General features: G+C 47.7%; 1 protein-coding gene across 1 annotated transcript; it reads right to left on the bottom strand.

The window, feature by feature from the left end:
• Window positions 1–307: 307 nt before the first annotated feature.
• Window positions 308–17,056, bottom strand: LOC127756263 (uncharacterized). Its single transcript, XM_052281649.1, has 12 exons — window positions 17,006–17,056; window positions 16,347–16,920; window positions 5,635–5,754; window positions 5,077–5,492; window positions 4,473–4,983; window positions 4,236–4,379; window positions 3,779–4,187; window positions 3,192–3,448; window positions 2,115–2,762; window positions 1,214–1,979; window positions 805–1,060; window positions 308–774 (listed from the first exon to the last, which is right to left on the bottom strand). The coding sequence occupies exons 1-12, from the start codon at window positions 17,054–17,056 to the stop codon at window positions 580–582; spliced, it is 4,347 nt and encodes a 1,448-aa protein (XP_052137609.1). The 3' UTR covers window positions 308–579.
• Between the last annotated feature and the right edge of the window lie 211 nt (window positions 17,057–17,267).

Here is a 17,267-nt window from a genome sequence, read left to right as displayed (position 1 = left end):
CCGACTACAACCGTCCAAAGACGCTGCGCCTTAGCAACCGATACACCGTCTCCTATGGTCGCCGCGAACTTGTGGTGCGTGTCAACCCGGCCACGAGGGCACTCGTCCTGCAAGCAATCAAAGAACAAGCAAGAACAAGTAGGACAAGCACTGAAATTGCTAGATAAAGATGAAAGTTTCGCTATCAAACACAATATGGTGGGGTTCCGATTACAGGCAGACGGGCGGTTTAGCCAACACGCGCGCTGCGAGCCGGTAGCAAGTAGCTATCTCTATCATCAAAACCCGCCTGTTCTTGGCAGCGACTAGAGGTATAAGAAGAGGGGAAGAACGACCATAGGGTCGTGCTCCAACCCTAGGACGCGCCCCTAATGGGCCCAACTTGGATACACAGCCCATTGGGCCAAAAGAGGTGACGCAGCACCATGGACAGAAAACAGTCGGGAGTAAAATGACAATTGCGGCCGCTCCAGAAGAGATATGGACATGTGGCTGGATCCATTTGAAAGTAGACTTGATAAGCTTTCCATGAAGTACTTGCACGCCCAAATCGGAGTTCACATGAAGTCGTGGCGGCCGTCAGAAGTTGGCGCTGCCCTGCAGTCCGAATCCACCCCGCGCGAATCCTCTTCCCTTTGGATCCTCTCCATCGTTCCTGAGTAAAACACGAGTGCACGCGTCTCCGGGGTATAAAGACGAGGAATATGAACTCAAGAAAGAACTCACCTGATAATTTAGTTGACGTGCACGAGCGCGGGTAATAGGACCATCATGCTGTACATGGGGGGACGTGGATGTATCGACGGTGTTGATGTCCTCATCATCCTCCCCTTCTTGCATTTGAGTCGTCCTCGACTCAAGCTCATCTTCTTCTCCCAAATACGGCTTCAAATCTGCAACGTTAAATGTGGGACTAACCCCGAAATCTGCAGGCAAATCAAGCTTATATGCATTCTCATTAATCTTTGCTAACACTTTAAATGGTCCATCAGCTCTAGGCATCAATTTAGACTTTCTCAAATCAGGAAATCGTTCTTTTCGCAAATGCAACCAAACCAAATCTCCAGGTTCAAAATTCAATTCCCTTCTACCTTTGTCACCAGCAAACTTATACTTAGCATTCATGCGCTCTATGTTTTCTTTAGTTGTCTCATGCAGTTTTAACATCAACTCAGCACGTTGCTTAGCATCAAAATTCAGTTTTTCAGAAGATGGTAAAGGCATCAAATCAATTGGAGCACGAGGCAACAAACCATACACAATCTGAAATGGGCACATTTTTGTAGTAGAATGCAAGGAACGATTATAAGCAAATTCAATATGAGGCAAGCATTCTTCCCACATCTTGATATTTCTCTTCAAAACAGCCCTAAGCATAGTAGACAAGGTTCTATTCACCACTTCAGTTTGTCCATCCGTTTGGGGATGACAAGTAGTAGAGAACAAAAGTTTAGTCCCCAATTTAGCCCATAAAGTTCTCCAAAAATGGCTAAGAAATTTTGTGTCACGATCAGAAACAATTGTGTTTGGCACACCATGCAAGCGAACAATTTCTCGAAAGAACAAATCAGCGATATGAGAAGCATCATCAGTTTTATGACATGGTATGAAATGTGCCATTTTAGAAAATCTATCCACAACCACAAAAATGCTATCACGCCCCCTCTTGGTCCTAGGCAATCCTAACACAAAATCCATTGAAATATCTTCCCAAGGAATAGTAGGAACAGGAAGAGGCATATACAAACCATGTGGATGTAAGCGTGACTTAGCCTTTTGACATGTAGCGCAGCGAGCAACGAACCTGCCAACATCTCTTCGCATCTGTGGCCAAAAGAAATGACTAGCAAGGATGTCATGTGTCTTCTTGGCACCAAAATGACCCATCAAACCGCCTCCATGCGCTTCCTGCAACAACAACAAGCGAACGGAGCTAGCTGGAATGCATAGCTTGTTAGCTCTGAAAACAAACCCATCATTGATGACGAATTTGTTCCATGTTCTGCCATCCTTACAATGCAGCAACACATCATTAAAATCAGCATCATGCGCATATTGGTCTTTGATTGTTTCCAGGCCAAAAATCTTGTAGTCAAGTTGTGTCAACAAAGTGTATCTCCTAGACAAAGCATCAGCAATGATGTTCTCCTTCCCTTTCTTGTGTTTGATAACATAAGGAAAAGATTCAATAAATTCAACCCATTTAGCATGTCTACGGTTCAGTTTCCCTTGACTACGAATATGCTTCAAAGACTCATGATCAGAATGTATGACAAATTCCTTGGGCCACAAATAATGCTGCCATGTTTCTAAAGTTCGCACAAGAGCATACAATTCCTTATCATAAGTAGAATAATTCAGAACAGGCCCACTCAACTTTTCACTAAAATATGCAACAGGTTTTCCTTCTTGTAGCAAAACACCACCCAATCCAATCCCACTAGCATCACATTCAAGTTCAAAAGTCTTATTAAAATCGGGAAGTTGGAGAAGAGGTGCATGGGTCAACTTATCTTTCAACATGTGGAAGGCGTTCTCTTGTGATGTGCCCCAAGTGAAAGGCACTCCCTTCTTTGTAAGCGCATTCAATGGTGCAGCAATGGTGCTGAAATCCTGCACAAAGCGGCGATAGAACCCCGCGAGTCCTAGAAAGCTCCGCACTTGTGAGACCGTTTTAGGAGTCGGCCAACTCTGAATTGCCTCAACCTTGGCTTGATCAACCTCAATCCCCTGCGGAGTTACAACATAGCCAAGAAAAGAAACTCGATCTGTGCAAAAGGTGCACTTCTCAAGGTTACCAAATAAACGTGCATCACGAAGAGCATTAAAAACAGCACGTAAATGATTAAAATGTTCACCCATAGACTTGCTGTAAATCAAGATATCATCAAAGTAGACCACCACAAATTTTCCAATGAAAGGACGCAAAACCTCATTCATCAACCTCATGAAAGTGCTGGGTGCATTAGTTAAACCAAAAGGCATCACTAACCACTCATACAACCCAAACTTCGTTTTAAATGCTGTTTTCCATTCATCACCCAACTTCATACGAATCTGGTGGTAACCACTACGCAAATCAACTTTGGAGAACACAATAGAGCCACTCAATTCATCAAGCATATCATCTAACCTAGGAATAGGATGACGATATCGAATGGTAATGTTATTAATAGCTCTACAATCAACACACATACGCCATGAACCATCTTTCTTTGGTACCAAAATTACCGGAACCGCACATGGACTAAGAGACTCGCGTACATACCCTTTATCAAGCAACTCATGAACTTGACGCTGAATCTCCTTGGTTTCCTCAGGGTTGGTTCGGTATGGCGCACGGTTCGGTAGGGAAGCACCTGGGATCAAGTCGATTTGATGCTCAATGCCGCGCACCGGTGGCAGCCCCGGTGGCACTTCCTTGGGAAACACATCAGAGTACTCCTGCAAAATGTTAGCAACAGCAGGGGGCAAAGAATGCTGCATATCGTGAAGTGAAATCAAAGCATCTTTGCATACCAAAGCATAGGCAACTGAAGGTGATGCAATCAACTCATTAATATCATATTTAGTAGCAAGTAAGCATTTGGGTTTCAAATTGATTGTCTCAGGTGTCTTGCCATCAGATTGGGCTTTTTTATCACTCTCACATTTGGATTTGGCAGCCTTAGCAACATCATCACGCAAAATATCTTCAGGAGACATGGGATGCAACACAATTTTCTTATCATGGTACAGAAAAGAGTACTGGTTTGACCTACCATGATGCATAGAATCCCTATCAAATTGCCATGGTCTACCTAGCAGAATATTACATGCTTGCATGGGCACAACATCACATTCAACAACATCATGGTAATTTCCAATTGCAAAATTAATGTGCACCAGTTTTGTTACCTTCGCCTTACCACTGTTGTTCAGCCATTGGATGTAGTATGGATGTGGGTGCGGTTTGGTGCTAAGTGCGAGCTTCTCCACCATCTCGCTGCTAGCCAAGTTGTTGCAGCTACCTCCATCAATGATCATGCGGCAACAACGCTCTTTGACGACACACTTTGTTTGGAACAACGTGTGTCGCTGATTTTGCTCCGCCTTCTCCATTTGTGCGCTAAGGACACGCTGCACAATGAGGCTCTCATAGTGATCCGCAAATGCAGCTCCAATGTGCTCTTCCGGTGGCTCATTATCTGCATGGTCAGCCGCAAGCAAAGCAAGTGTATCATCATCGAAATCACTAGCAGAGGAGTACTCACCATCGTTTTTGACTACCAAAACTCGCTTGCTAGGGCAGTCACGCTGCACATGCCCAAAGCCCTTGCAACGGTGGCACTGAACATCTCTCATTCGGCCTGTGGATGCCATTGAAGAAGCACTCGGTGCTGGCTGAGCAGCCTTTGATGCTGACTTGTCACTAGATGGAGGAGGTGCTGCTCGACTGGTTGTGGGTGTGGAAGACGGAGAAGCAGTACGGCCGGCCGGAGGAGTGGTGCGTGTCTGCCATGATGAAGTTTTACCTGCAGAAAAATTAGCCTTGGCACTAGCACGTCGTCCCTGCACTTCCCTTTCAGCCTTACAAGCAAGATGAAACAATCGGGTCATATTAGTGTAATCTTTATAGTCTACGATGTCATAGATCTCGCGGTTTAACCCACCCAAAAATCTAGCCATGGCAGCGTCCTCAGTTTCCTCTAAATTACAACGAAGCAAGCCCATTTGTAACTCCTGATAATATTCCTCTACACTTTTTGCACCCTGTCTCAATTGTTGCAACCTATTCAGCAAGTCACGTGCATAGTAAGAAGGAACAAATCTAGCCCGCATGACCCGTTTCAAAGCATCCCAAGTTTGTGGCATGTTATTAGGATTTTTCTTGCCATGTTCTATCCACCAAACCGAAGCAAAATCGGTGAACTCACTCGTAGCAGCTCTAACTCTAGTGTTCTCAGGAAACTCATGGCATGCAAATTTTTGGTCAACAGCAACCTCCCAAGAGAGGTACGCATCAGGATCATATTTTCCATCAAAAGGAGGAATCTTAAATTTAATTTTAGAAAAAGCATCATCATTGTTGCGTACCTCGCGTCGGCGGCGACCACCCATACCTCGTCGATTGTTTAGCCGTCGACGATCTCGAGCATCTCGATCATCTTGTTCAGTGTCAGCAATATATTCATCCTCCAAATTATCCACGACGTACTCTCCGTCAACGTCATCGTCATTACCCCCACCAGTGCCTCCAGCATTGAGAGCATCAAAATGCCTCACAAGAGCAGCAAGGCTAGTGTCAATGCGGGCGACCGCTGTCTCCAGCCCTGTAAGCTTAGTGTTGGTGGAGATCTGCGTGGACTCCAATTGTCCAATCTTCTCATTTGTCACCTGCAAATCTGTATCAAGTCCTTCTGTGTGCTGCTTCACTTGCCTTGTAAAGTATTGGATGATGCCTTTGGTGCGTGGGGAATGAGATGCACCCTCCTCATCTTTATCCTCTGGACCTGCCATGGGTTAGAAATGAAGGACAACAAAACAGTGGAGGATGTAATGTAAGCCCTACACAACTATTGGGATGTAGCTTTTGCAAGACGCTCACTCTCACTTCACTCGCAGCTTGTCTCACAAGCTCTTACCAGTTCTTACCTTGCCCACAGGAGGGGGACAGCAACCCACAAGTTAGCAACCGTGGAACGAGGTGTATCGGTGCTGTAGCAACAAGACCTGTCAAGCTGTAGTCGGGTTTGTGGTGGAGCTGTTGGTGGGCTGAAAGCAATGCTCAAGAGAAAACTAGAAACCACGTTAGCCAAAGCAAATTGAATAATCGCTCAAGGGTATAGTGTACAGTGCTGGTCCTAGGCTGGTCGAAGTAGAGACGCGAGCCTAACCACAAAGGACGCCACAAAACACAAACCCAAACAGCAACGAAAACAAGAAACGGTGGTGGAAGGTGGTGACAAAGGGGGAATGGTGGGGTGTGCTCGCTGGATCCTCTTTTTTTTTTTTTTTTTTTTTTTTTTTTTTTTTTTTTGCTTGCTCTCTCTAGTGCTGAGGAGAGAGACACAACTTTTTTTTTTATTTTATTTTTTTGATATTTTTTTCACAACCAGGAGCACACTGGAACCAACCACAGAAAATCTTATCTCAAACGGACAAAGTATGAAGCTTGTAGAATTTTTTCAAAGTGCTATGCGAATAGGTCCCGAAGCTTCTCGCCACAAAAACAGAATTTTGCAAGAGGAATTTGGCGATTTTAAATTTGCCGAACCCGGCGAAGCGGGGGAGAAACGGATGTAACTTTTTTTGTAGATGTCCGTGGATATATTATAAGCCTAATTTCGAGTCCGTATGAAAAAGATATGATTGTTTTAAGGAAGGTCACTCGAATCAGGGTTCTATTTCCTTTCTAGTGGCGGCAGGTTACAAGGCAACTCACAAAAGCTATCGGCAACAGATCAAACACAAATAGAAAGTGATTTGGTGGGTGACTGCGATGGTGGAGACGGTGGTGATGACGGCAAAATTGATGAAGGTGGCGATGTGCGGTGGTGGCAAGAACTCGAAACTCTAATCGCCTAACACTAAGACCAGCAAATTAACACAACCGATGCAATCGAAAACTCAACAAGCCTTAACTAAGCAGTACTAGTAAAAAGGCACAATGGTCTATAGGATCACGGGAAAACTAATCTACTATTTTTTTTTGTTGGTCTTTTCTGGACTATAGGAAAGAAAAAAAAAATTAATGACGAAGGGAAGGGTAAATTCTCTCACCGATGAACCACGCTCTGATACCACCTGATGCGAACCCGCTAGGGTTTGTGGCCCGATCTTTCGATGAGAGGTAAGGGATAACTCGATTGGATGAAGACGACGTTCACGGCCCGACTACAACCGTCCAAAGACGCTGCGCCTTAGCAACCGATACACCGTCTCCTATGGTCGCCGCGAACTTGTGGTGCGTGTCAACCCGGCCACGAGGGCACTCGTCCTGCAAGCAATCGAAGAACAAGCAAGAACAAGTAGGACAAGCACTGAAATTGCTAGATAAAGATGAAAGTTTCGCTATCAAACACAATATGGTGGGGTTCCGATTACAGGCAGACGGGCGGTTTAGCCAACACGCGCGCTGCGAGCCGGTAGCAAGTAGCTATCTCTATCATCAAAACCCGCCTGTTCTTGGCGGCGACTAGAGGTATAAGAAGAGGGGAAGAACGACCATAGGGTCGTGCTCCAACCCTAGGACGCGCCCCTAATGGGCCCAACTTGGATACACAGCCCATTGGGCCAAAAGAGGTGACGCAGCACCATGGACAGAAAACAGTCGGGAGTAAAATGACAATTGCGGCCGCTCCAGAAGAGATATGGACATGTGGCTGGATCCATTTGAAAGTAGACTTGATAAGCTTTCCATGAAGTACTTGCACGCCCAAATCGGAGTTCACATGAAGTCGTGGCGGCCGTCAGAAGTTGGCGCTGCCCTGCAGTCCGAATCCACCCCGCGCGAATCCTCTTCCCTTTGGATCCTCTCCATCGTTCCTGAGTAAAACACGAGTGCACGCGTCTCCGGGGTATAAAGACGAGGAATATGAACTCAAGAAAGAACTCACCTGATAATTTAGTTGACGTGCACGAGCGCGGGTAATAGGACCATCATGCTGTACATGGGGGGACGTGGATGTATCGACGGTGTTGATGTCCTCATCAATATGTAGCAGTATGTGATGTTTGTCAGCGAGTCAAGGCAGAACATCAGAAACCCGCAGGTTTGTTGCGGCCTTTGAAGATACCAGAATGGAAGTGGGAGGAAATTGGTATGGATTTCATCACTGGTCTACCCAGAACGTCATCGGGCCATGACTCTATTTGGGTGATAGTCGATAGACTTACCAAAGTGGCTCATTTTATCCCGGTGAGGACCACCTTTTCCAGAAGTCGTTTGGCGGAATTGTATATGGCAAGGATTGTGTGTTTGCATGGTGTTCCTAAGAAGATAGTATCTGATCGAGGTAGCCTGTTTACTTCAAAGTTTTGGAAAAAGCTTCAGGAAGAGATGGGTTCCAAGCTGAACTTTAGTACTGCTTATCATCCGCAGACAGATGGACAAACCAAAAGGGTAAATCAGATTTTGGAAGACATGTTGAGAGCTTGTGCTTTAGACTTCGGTGGAAGTTGGGATAAGAATTTGCCTTACGCGGAATTCTCGTACAACAACAGTTATCAAGCTAGTCTTCAAATGGCTCCTTATGAAGCATTGTACGGTCGGAAGTGCCGCACTCCGCTTTTGTGGGATCAAACGAGAGAACGTCAGGTTTTCAGGACTGATATCCTGAGGGAAGCAGAAGAAAAGGTAAAGATCATTCAAGAAAGATTGCGTGTGGTTCAGTCTCGTCATAAGAGTTATGCCGACAATCGCCGTAGAGATCTAAGTTTTGAAGAAGGAGATCATGTGTACCTTCATGTCACGCCTCTTCGAGGGGTTCATCGTTTCCACACCAAAGGAAAATTGGCACCGCGTTTCGTGGGACCTTATAAGATTGTCAGTAGAAGAGGAGAGGTCGCTTATCAGTTGGAGTTACCTCAATCTTTGGCAGGAGTCCATAATGTGTTCCATGTGTCACAGTTGAAAAAGTGTTTAAGGGTACCTACCGAGGAAGCTAATCTTGAACAGATAGAAGTCCAAGAAGATCTGACATATGTTGAGAAACCAATCCATATCTTGTAAACAGATGAGAGAAGAACTAGGAATAGAGTTATCCGTTTTTGCAAGGTTCAATGGAGTAATCACTGAGAGGAAGAATCAACTTGGGAACGAGAAGATGAATTAAAGTCAGCTCATCCGCCTTTGTTCGCCAGTTCTTCCGAATCTCGAGGACGAGATTCCGTTTAAGGGGGTAGGTTTGTCACACCCTAAAAATCTTAAATATATAAATTGTTGTTTAATTGGAATTATTAGAAATGAATTTTAAAAGCCTAGAAGAGAAGATCTAATTTTAAATAATAAATTCCAATATAAAATTGGGCCAGATAAAATTTTATTAAATACTTTGCTTGATTCTATAGTTCCTAAATTTTTCTGGGATTTATTTGAGCCAAGGAAGTATTTTTAATAAATGGAATTGCATTTCATGAATAATTTAAATTGGAAAAGTTTTAAAAAGTCTTCTTTTGGCTTTGGGCCGAAAGTCGACCCAAACCTCTCTCTCTCTCTCCCTCGGCCCAAGCCGGCCCGCAACCGAGCCGCCGCTCGCGCGCGCGCGCGCGTCCGCCCGCTGACAGGTGGGGCCCACCTGTTAGTCTCCGTCTACCTCCAGCCGTCGCCCGGCCGAACCCTAGCCGAGCTGCGCCGCCGCCGCCCTTCCAAATTCGTTCATCCCTTTCCCGATCCGGTGAAATTGATAGAGGGAAATTGATCCCCGCGATCCACTCTACCTTTTCTCTTTTGGAATCGTCGGCTAAAATCGTTTGGAAATCCGTGGATTCGATCTCGAATCGGATTCGTCTCTCTCCCCGAACCCTAGACTTTCCTTCGCGCCGCCGGCCGCCGTGGGCCTTCGCCGTCGCCCCCTAGCCCCTATAAAAGGATCCCCGGTGTCTCCTCTACCCGCCGCCACCCTCGCCTTCGTCTCTCGCCGCCGGTAGAGCTATAGCGCCGTGTAGCCTAGCGCCGCCGTCGCCGCCGTTCGTCCAGCCGTGCGCCGCCGTCGTTCCGGTCGTCGTCGTCGCTCGGGAAAGCCGCCGTCGTGATCGTCAAGTCATCGCCGACCTCGTCCGCCCCTCCGTCGTCGCTGTAGATCGCCGGAGCCCCGCCGTTGTCGTCAAGCCGAAGGTCGCCGCCGCTTCTTCCTCGTCGTCGTCGCCGTCCATTGACCATCCGCCGCCGTTTTGGTCATCGGTGAGTTCGCCGCAACGCCCGAAACCCGTAGATGCCTTTCGTTCGCGCCGCCGCGCGGTCGTTCGCCGGCGAGCACGCGAGGCCGAGCCGCCGTCGGTGATGACGTCACCGCTGACGTCATCGACGCCGTCCACCGTAGACCGGTCGTAGCCCGTTAGATCTTGGCCGTCCGTTTTGGATAGATTGATCTCGGCCGTTCATTTCCATAGACCGCCGCCGTGCACCCGGTCCACCGTGAACCCTAGCCGCTGACGCAATAATTCCCTTTTCCTTTTCAAAAATAATTCATTATTGCGTCATAATTCAATTAACATCTATATAAATGATTTAATCCGATTTAATCTTTAAAAATTCATAACTAATTCATCTTAGCTCGGATTTAGTTGGTTCAAGTCTCTAAATTTTTCTAAAATTGAGATCTACATATTAAAAATATCCACATGTACTGTTCATGCTTGTTTATGTACTGTTTTGGTGATTTTGCTCTTTTCTCTTTAGATTCCGACGTTCCCAGAGAGTCCGATTTTGCAGGAGAAGACTTTGAAGAGTTCCAAGGCCAGCAAGGCAAGTCACACAGATCCCAAACAACCCTTTGAGCATGTTGATCCAGTTTAAAGCTATTGTTTCTGTTCAACTACTGCATTTATTTTCGAATGTCATTGGGTGGAATTAATCTATTGCCTTGTTATAGCCCTTTTGTTCTTGATTACTCTATTCCTTGATACCTTGGGTTATTATAACTTGACTAGTTGAGCTTTCTATATGGGTTCAGCTGGATATTAGATATATATGCTTAGCCATGCTTAGAAACATTAGCACACTTGGATAACTTATGCTTCACTATTATTTAATGATGGCTTAATGATAGCTCATGATGGTTAATCATGATTGGTTAAGTAATTAATTTGCCAACTAAAACCTGATAATGGTGGGTTGTGAGCATATGGTTTTGATGGTTGTGCTCATGACAATTAAGGACCGGTTCACGATTTTCGGTTGTGAAACATTTACCGTGCCAACTACAAGCCAGCATGGGCAACGGCTTTACTTTCTGTATAGTATGGTTCATAGTAGAGCACCAGACTGTGAAGTGGCGGAGATAAGCCCACGGGGGTTGCTGGGGAGTCCATACCTTGTTTATAAGGGGGTGATTATGATCCATGAACGGTGCACTGCTTTGAATTGTATTACATAGAGGGTATTGTTACAATCTCTATTCGGGTACTTGTCAAGTATCGCGACGCATGGTTGACATGATGTTGAGGTTGTGTCTTGTGGATACAGTGGTACACCTCTGGCCAGAGTTCAAACTATTCGAATAGCCGTGCCCGCGGTTATGGGCGGGTCTAACAATATCTTTCGTGATTAGTCTCACATTTCTCACCATATTAATTTATGAGGTTAATAACTTGTTTAGCTCCTGGTTTGGAATGGTTAATTACTGGTTTGGAGATAGAACTGTGCAGCCGGGATTGGTTGTTCAGAATGGTTGGGCCTATGCAACAGGGTATGTTGTATAGCATTGGATTAATACTATTTAATTAATACTCTACTGTTTTATTAAATTCTGAAATATTTATTAAATGCTATTTATGCAAACGAGACTATACTATGCCATCCTTTGTTATCCTGTGCACTTGCATATTTGCTGCGTGGCTTGCTGAGTATGTCATATACTCACCTTGCAATCATTCATCAGAGGAGGAGTTCTACAGTGATGCTGATGGTGTGGATGTTTAGGCGTAGCCCTGGTCAAGCTGCCTGTGGAGAGGAGTCGCCTCCGCTGTTTCTTTTATTTTCTGCTGCTTAGAACTTTATTGATTGAGAGGAACTATCTACCTCTGTAATGTCATTTTATTCGCTTATTAATTAGAGTAATAATTGTACTCTGTTATCAATTTGTTATTGTGTGCCTCGGCTGATTCCTGGACGAGGGTTTGCACACATGTAAGCGTTTGGAATTTTGGATAGAAATTCCGGGCGTGACACCAAACCACATAACCAGTGCACAATGGTGAACTCTGCCTGGAGGTGCTCAAGAAGAACATTGACATCTTCGCCTGGAGCCCCGACGAAGTGGGAGGTGTTTCGACAGACCTCATCATGCATCATCTGGCGGTCAAGCCGGATGCCAAGACAAGGAAACAGAAGCTGCGCAAGATGTCCGCCGATCGCCGAGAGGCAGCAAAGGCCGAAGTGCAGAAGCTGCTCAAGGCTGGGGTGATCCAAAAGATCGACCACCCAGAGTGGTTGGCGAACTCGGTCTTGGTGAGGAAGTCGAACGGGTGTGCCCGAAAGATGACTTCCCCATACCCTTGTCGACTCAACAGCTGGCTGCAAGATCATGAGCTTTTTGGATGCGTACTCCGGCTATCACCAGATCCACATGAAGCTGGCCGACATCCCCAAGACAGCCTTCATCACGCCGTTCGGCACGTTCTGCCACCTCAGAATGCCTTTCGGCCTGAGGAACGCCGGAGCAACATTCGCAAGGCTGGTGTATAAGGTTCTTTACATGCAATTGGGTCGAAATGCGGAGGCCTATGTCGACGATATCGTCGTAAAAAGCCGCAAGGCTTTCGACCATGCGTCTGACTTACATGAGACCTTCGACAACTTACGCGCGGCTGGTATGAAACTAAACCCTGAGAAATGTGTTTTTGGTGTTAGCGCGGGCAAGTTGTTGGGTTTTCTTGTTTCTGAAAGGGGTATCAAGGCGAACCCCGAAAATCGACACCATTCAGCGAATGAAGCCTCCGTCGAGCATACGCGAAGTACAAAATCTCGCAAGCCGAATTGCGGCGCTCAGTCGATTTCTCTCGAAGGCAGCCGAAAGAGGTTTGCCCTTCTTCAAGACCCTCCGGGGCGCGGGAAAGTTTAGCTGGACACCCGAATGCCAACTAGCGTTCGACGAGCTAAAGCAGTATCTGCAAAGCCCACCTGCCCTGGTCAGCCCAGCACCGGGAAGCGAACTGCTACTCTATCTAGCAGCTACGCCGGTGGCGGTCAGTGCAGCTCTCGTCCAAGAGACGGAGTCAGGCCAGAAACCAGTGTATTTCGTCTCCGAAGCTTTGCAAGGGGCGAAGACAAGATACATTGAAATGAAAAAGATTGCCTACGCCCTAGTGATGGCTTCGTGCAAGCTTAAGCAGTACTTTCAGGACCACAAAGTCACTGTACCATCGCAGTATCCTTTGGGCGAAGTGCTACGGGGCAGAGAAATCACTGGCCGACTCAGCAAGTGGGCGGCGGAATTATCCCCCTTCGACCTGCATTTTGTCGCCCGCACTGCTATCAAGTCCCAAGTCCTAGCTAACTTCGTGGCCGAATGGACGCCGGCATTCGCCCCTGAACCCGAGCCCGTCGAACAGCCTTGGGTAATGTACTCCGACGGCTTGTGGTCGCACAAGGGGGCAGGAGCCGCGGCAGTACTCACTTCGCCAGGGGGCGTGTCGATTCGGTATGCCGCAAGGCTGCAGTTCGACACGACCAACAATACGGCGGAATACGAAGCTATACTATTGGGCCTAAGAAAGGCGAAAGCATTGGGGGTTCGACACTTGCTCATCCGAACAGACTCCAAGCTGGTGGCAAGTCATGTTGACAAATCCTTTGAGGCAAAAGAAGAAGGAATGAAAAGATATCTGGAAGCTGTTCGGTCTATGGAAAAGTGCATCGCCGGCATATCGGTCGAACACTTACCTAGAGGCCATGATAACAATCCGGCCCAGGTGGGGTCGGCCGAGGCCCAATAACTTAAGGTTGCCCGGACCCCAACAGTCCTTTGGCACACCCACTCAGAGAAAGGCCCAATCTCCCTAAAAGACTAGTCCGGTAGGGGAAGGGTGGGTCTCCCTTTTAAGGTGGCTTCCTCCTCCCAAGCTAAGCAAGGTGGGATTATTCAGAGGCTCACACGGTCGCCGCCTGACTTTAGCGTCTCTGCCAGCGGGTAATAGTGGAGGATGTCCTCATCAGGCCAGAATGAAGAAGCAGATACCCTGGTGAAATCTGCTTCCTGTGAAGGCCCACATTCGCCAGGCATCTTTTTTAAAGTCTTGTACGCACCAAGCGTGCCCGCGGAAAGCCTGGACATCATGGCAATCGACCAGGCAGAACTAGGTGAAGACCCAGAGGACTGGCGAACACCGTTCGTTAAGTACCTCAAGAACGGCTGGCTCCCGGAGGATTAAGCCGAGGCGAAGCGCTTACAGCTCAGAGCAGCAAGGTACAAGCTAATCTCGGGGCAGCTGTATCGCTCCACGGTGCTCCAACTCTTGCTTCGCTGCATCTCCTTTGTCGAGGGTGAAGAAATGGCGAAAGAAATACACCAGGGGATGTGCGGTGCACATTAGGACGCAAGAACGGTCGCCTCCAAAGTGTTCCACCAAGGTGTGTATTGGCCAACCGTGCTGAAAGTTTCTGTGGAGCAAATCAAGAAGTGCGAAAGCTGTCAGTGGCATGGCTGAAGCCAAACCGCACCCAAATACAAGCTGCAACGTATCGCACCAGTCTAGCCTTTCGCCAGGTGGGGACTAGACATCATTGGCCCTTTTCCTGTGGCACGAAATGGGTACAAGTTTGCAATTGTGGCCATTGAATACTTCTCCCGTTGGATCGAAGCCGAACCACTCGGAGCGATCACTTCGGCAGCAGTACGGAAGTTCGTATGAAAAAACATTGTTTGTCGTTTCGGAGTGCCAAAAGAGTTCATCACTGACAACGGCAAGTAATTCAACTCTAACAAGTTCAGAGAGATGTGCGAAGGGCTAAACCTGGAAATCAGGTTCACTTCGTTTGCGCACTCACACTCAAACAGGGCGGCCGAACGCGCGAATGGCAAGATCCTCGAAGCGCTGAAAAAAAGGCTTGAGGGGGCGGCGAAGGGTAAATGGCCAGACGAAATGCTATCTGTTCTCTGGGCCCTTCGAACGACCCCTACAAGGCCAACCAAGTTCAGCCCGTTCATGCTTCTCTATGGCGATGAAGCAATGACCCCAACTGAGCTAGGGGCTAATTCACCAAGGGTGATGTTCTCTGGAGGCGAAGATGGGCGCGAGGTGTCGCTTGAACTCCTAGATGGGGTGATAGTCGAAGCACTGGAACACATGCACAAATACGCCACAAGCACTTCGGCAACTTACAATAAAAAAGTTCGACCGACAGAGCTATTGCCTGGCCATCTCGTCCTAAGGAAGAATTCGAACCCGGTGGCGATCGGGAAGCTTGAATCGAAGTGGGAAGGGCCATACCTCATCAAGCACAGGTCCAGGATAGGCTCCTTTCGCCTAGCAACGCTGGAAAGTGAAGAGTTCGATCATTCCTGGAACGCAGCTTCCCTTAAGCGTTTCTATGTCTAGAACGGGTGGCACCCAAATCGCCAACCTGTAAAAATGTACATACTATCGTATAGGCCTTTCGGCACCTCTCATTATGTAAGCCTTTCGGCACAAAAATACAAAAAAAAAAGAGGAAAATAAAAAAAAGGAAAAAAACTGGATGTAGGGCTATTATCCACCTTGGAGGTCCAAACCAGTATAAAATCTTTGTGTCTTTCGCCTTTTTACTTGTGTGAATGATAATTCGTGGAAAAACACCAAGGCAAACGCCTGATCAGCGAAAACGCCAGGGGGGCGAAACGAATCATCTGAAGCATCGCTCGCCGAACGTGGAAACCGCGATAGCTTGTTTCGGAAAAAACTAACCGAACACCGTTATACTCGATCCATGTGAAAACATAAGCGCTTTTTTTTCAGCGCGGAATACCACTGATCGAAAACGGAAGCCAAAAGCTGAAAAGTCAGCATACCTATTTCGTTAATATACGCAAAGGGGCCGACACGTTCCGACCTAACGAAAGCACGGAAGGTGACAATGCGAAAAATAGCGAAAAGGAAATAAAACACATCTTTATTAACTTCAAAACGTAATCGAAGGATGCAGTCATACAACATGATACAAGTACAAAAAGCATCGGCTTTACAGCCTAGCTTACAGATAAATTACGTCTTTGTCCCCAAAGCAATCCCCACTCCCGAAGGAACGATTCGACGAACATGGTTCGTCATCACTACCAATGTCATACACTACCCTAAGGGGGAAAGGGGGCGAAACACAAACTGGACTATAGCGGCGCTGGGCGATCACTTCCTGACAATCGGTCCTCCGATGGTTTCGCCAAAAGCAAGCCATTTCCTCCCGGCGTTTTGTATGGACACGATCGTACTCCTCCAGGGTGGTCTCGGCCTCCATCTCCCTCGCCCCCATGCTCAGCAGCAGGCTCCGATGGCCCGGGGTCTTCGCCTTCGTTGGCAGCAGCGATATCTTCGGCCTTCGCCATCTTCTCGAAAACCCTGCGTTGGCAGCAGGCGGGTCTTCGCGCAGTCCCTGCCGCCGTCCTCCCAAAACCCTTTTCGGAAGGCCCTTAAAGCCGCTCCGGAGATCTGGGAGTTTTCAGGCCAATTACCCTGCACGAGCTCAGAAATGTTTTCCACATGGCCGCAACCATACTCGTGAAGCAAGCTGAGCACGAAACCTGCTGAAACTCGCGCGCAGCAGTCTCCATAGGCGCTAGCCACTTTGACAACTGAGCCAGCCGCCTCCTGTGTCCACTCAGAAAAGTCAAAAGCCGTCCCGTCATCTCCCGGGGCGTCCTCCGCGCGCGCGCCGAGGTCGTTAAGGGCCAGCCTGAGTGTATAGCAGGCTTGCTTGGCGAATTCCGTCGCCGGCGCCAAGGTCGAAGAAGCAGCTTCGGCCGAAACAAGGCGGGTCTCAAGAGACCTGATACTCACTTCGGCCACAGCAAGTTGACGGTCACGCTCGGCACCCTGGTTGTTCGCCGCCTCCAGATCGGCACGGAGGGATTTGTTCTCTCCCGTCAGGGACTTATTCTCCGCATTCATCTTCCTCAAGGTGTCCGCCACGACGCGTCTTTCATCCTCCTTGTCGCGAAGGTCATCCTCGGCCTTCCGGAGGCGAAGCCGGTAACCATCCAGCCTTTCCAAGGCGGACTTTTTCGCACTCAGGTGCGCGGCAAGGCCCTAGAAAAAGGGAAACCGAAACTATTACAGTGTGATAGAAGTGAAAAGAGAAAATTTCACGCAAAAAAAAAACAGAAAAACATACCCAAACGAACAAGCTCTCCACGGCTGCACAGCTTTCGCTGAACTCGTTCATCTCAGTGAAGAGACCAAGGCCTTCGGAGGGCGCGATAACTTGGCACACCCCATCCACAAAAGGGGCGATCTCCGGCCGAGTGGCGAAATCAACGGGAACGAAGTGCGGGGCGGTAAGCGTCACGTCTGACACAGTCGCTTCGACCGCCTTGCCACATGTGGGTGCGATGTTTTTCACCGGAATGAAAAAGTTCAAAAAGCACCAAAATATG

Source organism: Oryza glaberrima, chromosome 12 (genome assembly GCF_000147395.1).
Source record: "Oryza glaberrima chromosome 12, OglaRS2, whole genome shotgun sequence".
Lineage (NCBI taxonomy): Eukaryota > Viridiplantae > Streptophyta > Magnoliopsida > Poales > Poaceae > Oryza > Oryza glaberrima.
Note: the sequence above shows the minus strand (reverse complement) of the source record. Positions and strands in the feature narration are given on the sequence as shown.

Coding starts and splice junctions, on each gene's coding strand:
- LOC127756263 (XM_052281649.1), bottom strand. CDS start 17,056: ATGAACGAGTTCAGCGAAAGCTGTGCAGCCGTGGAGAGCTTGTTCGTT. Junction 16,921..17,005: donor TGGAGAGCTTGTTCGTTTGG/GTATGTTTTTCT, acceptor CCCTTTTTCTAG/GGCCTTGCCGCGCACCTGAG. Junction 2,763..3,191: donor AGATGGTTCATGGCGTATGT/GTGTTGATTGTA, acceptor GCACAGATCGAG/TTTCTTTTCTTGGCTATGTT.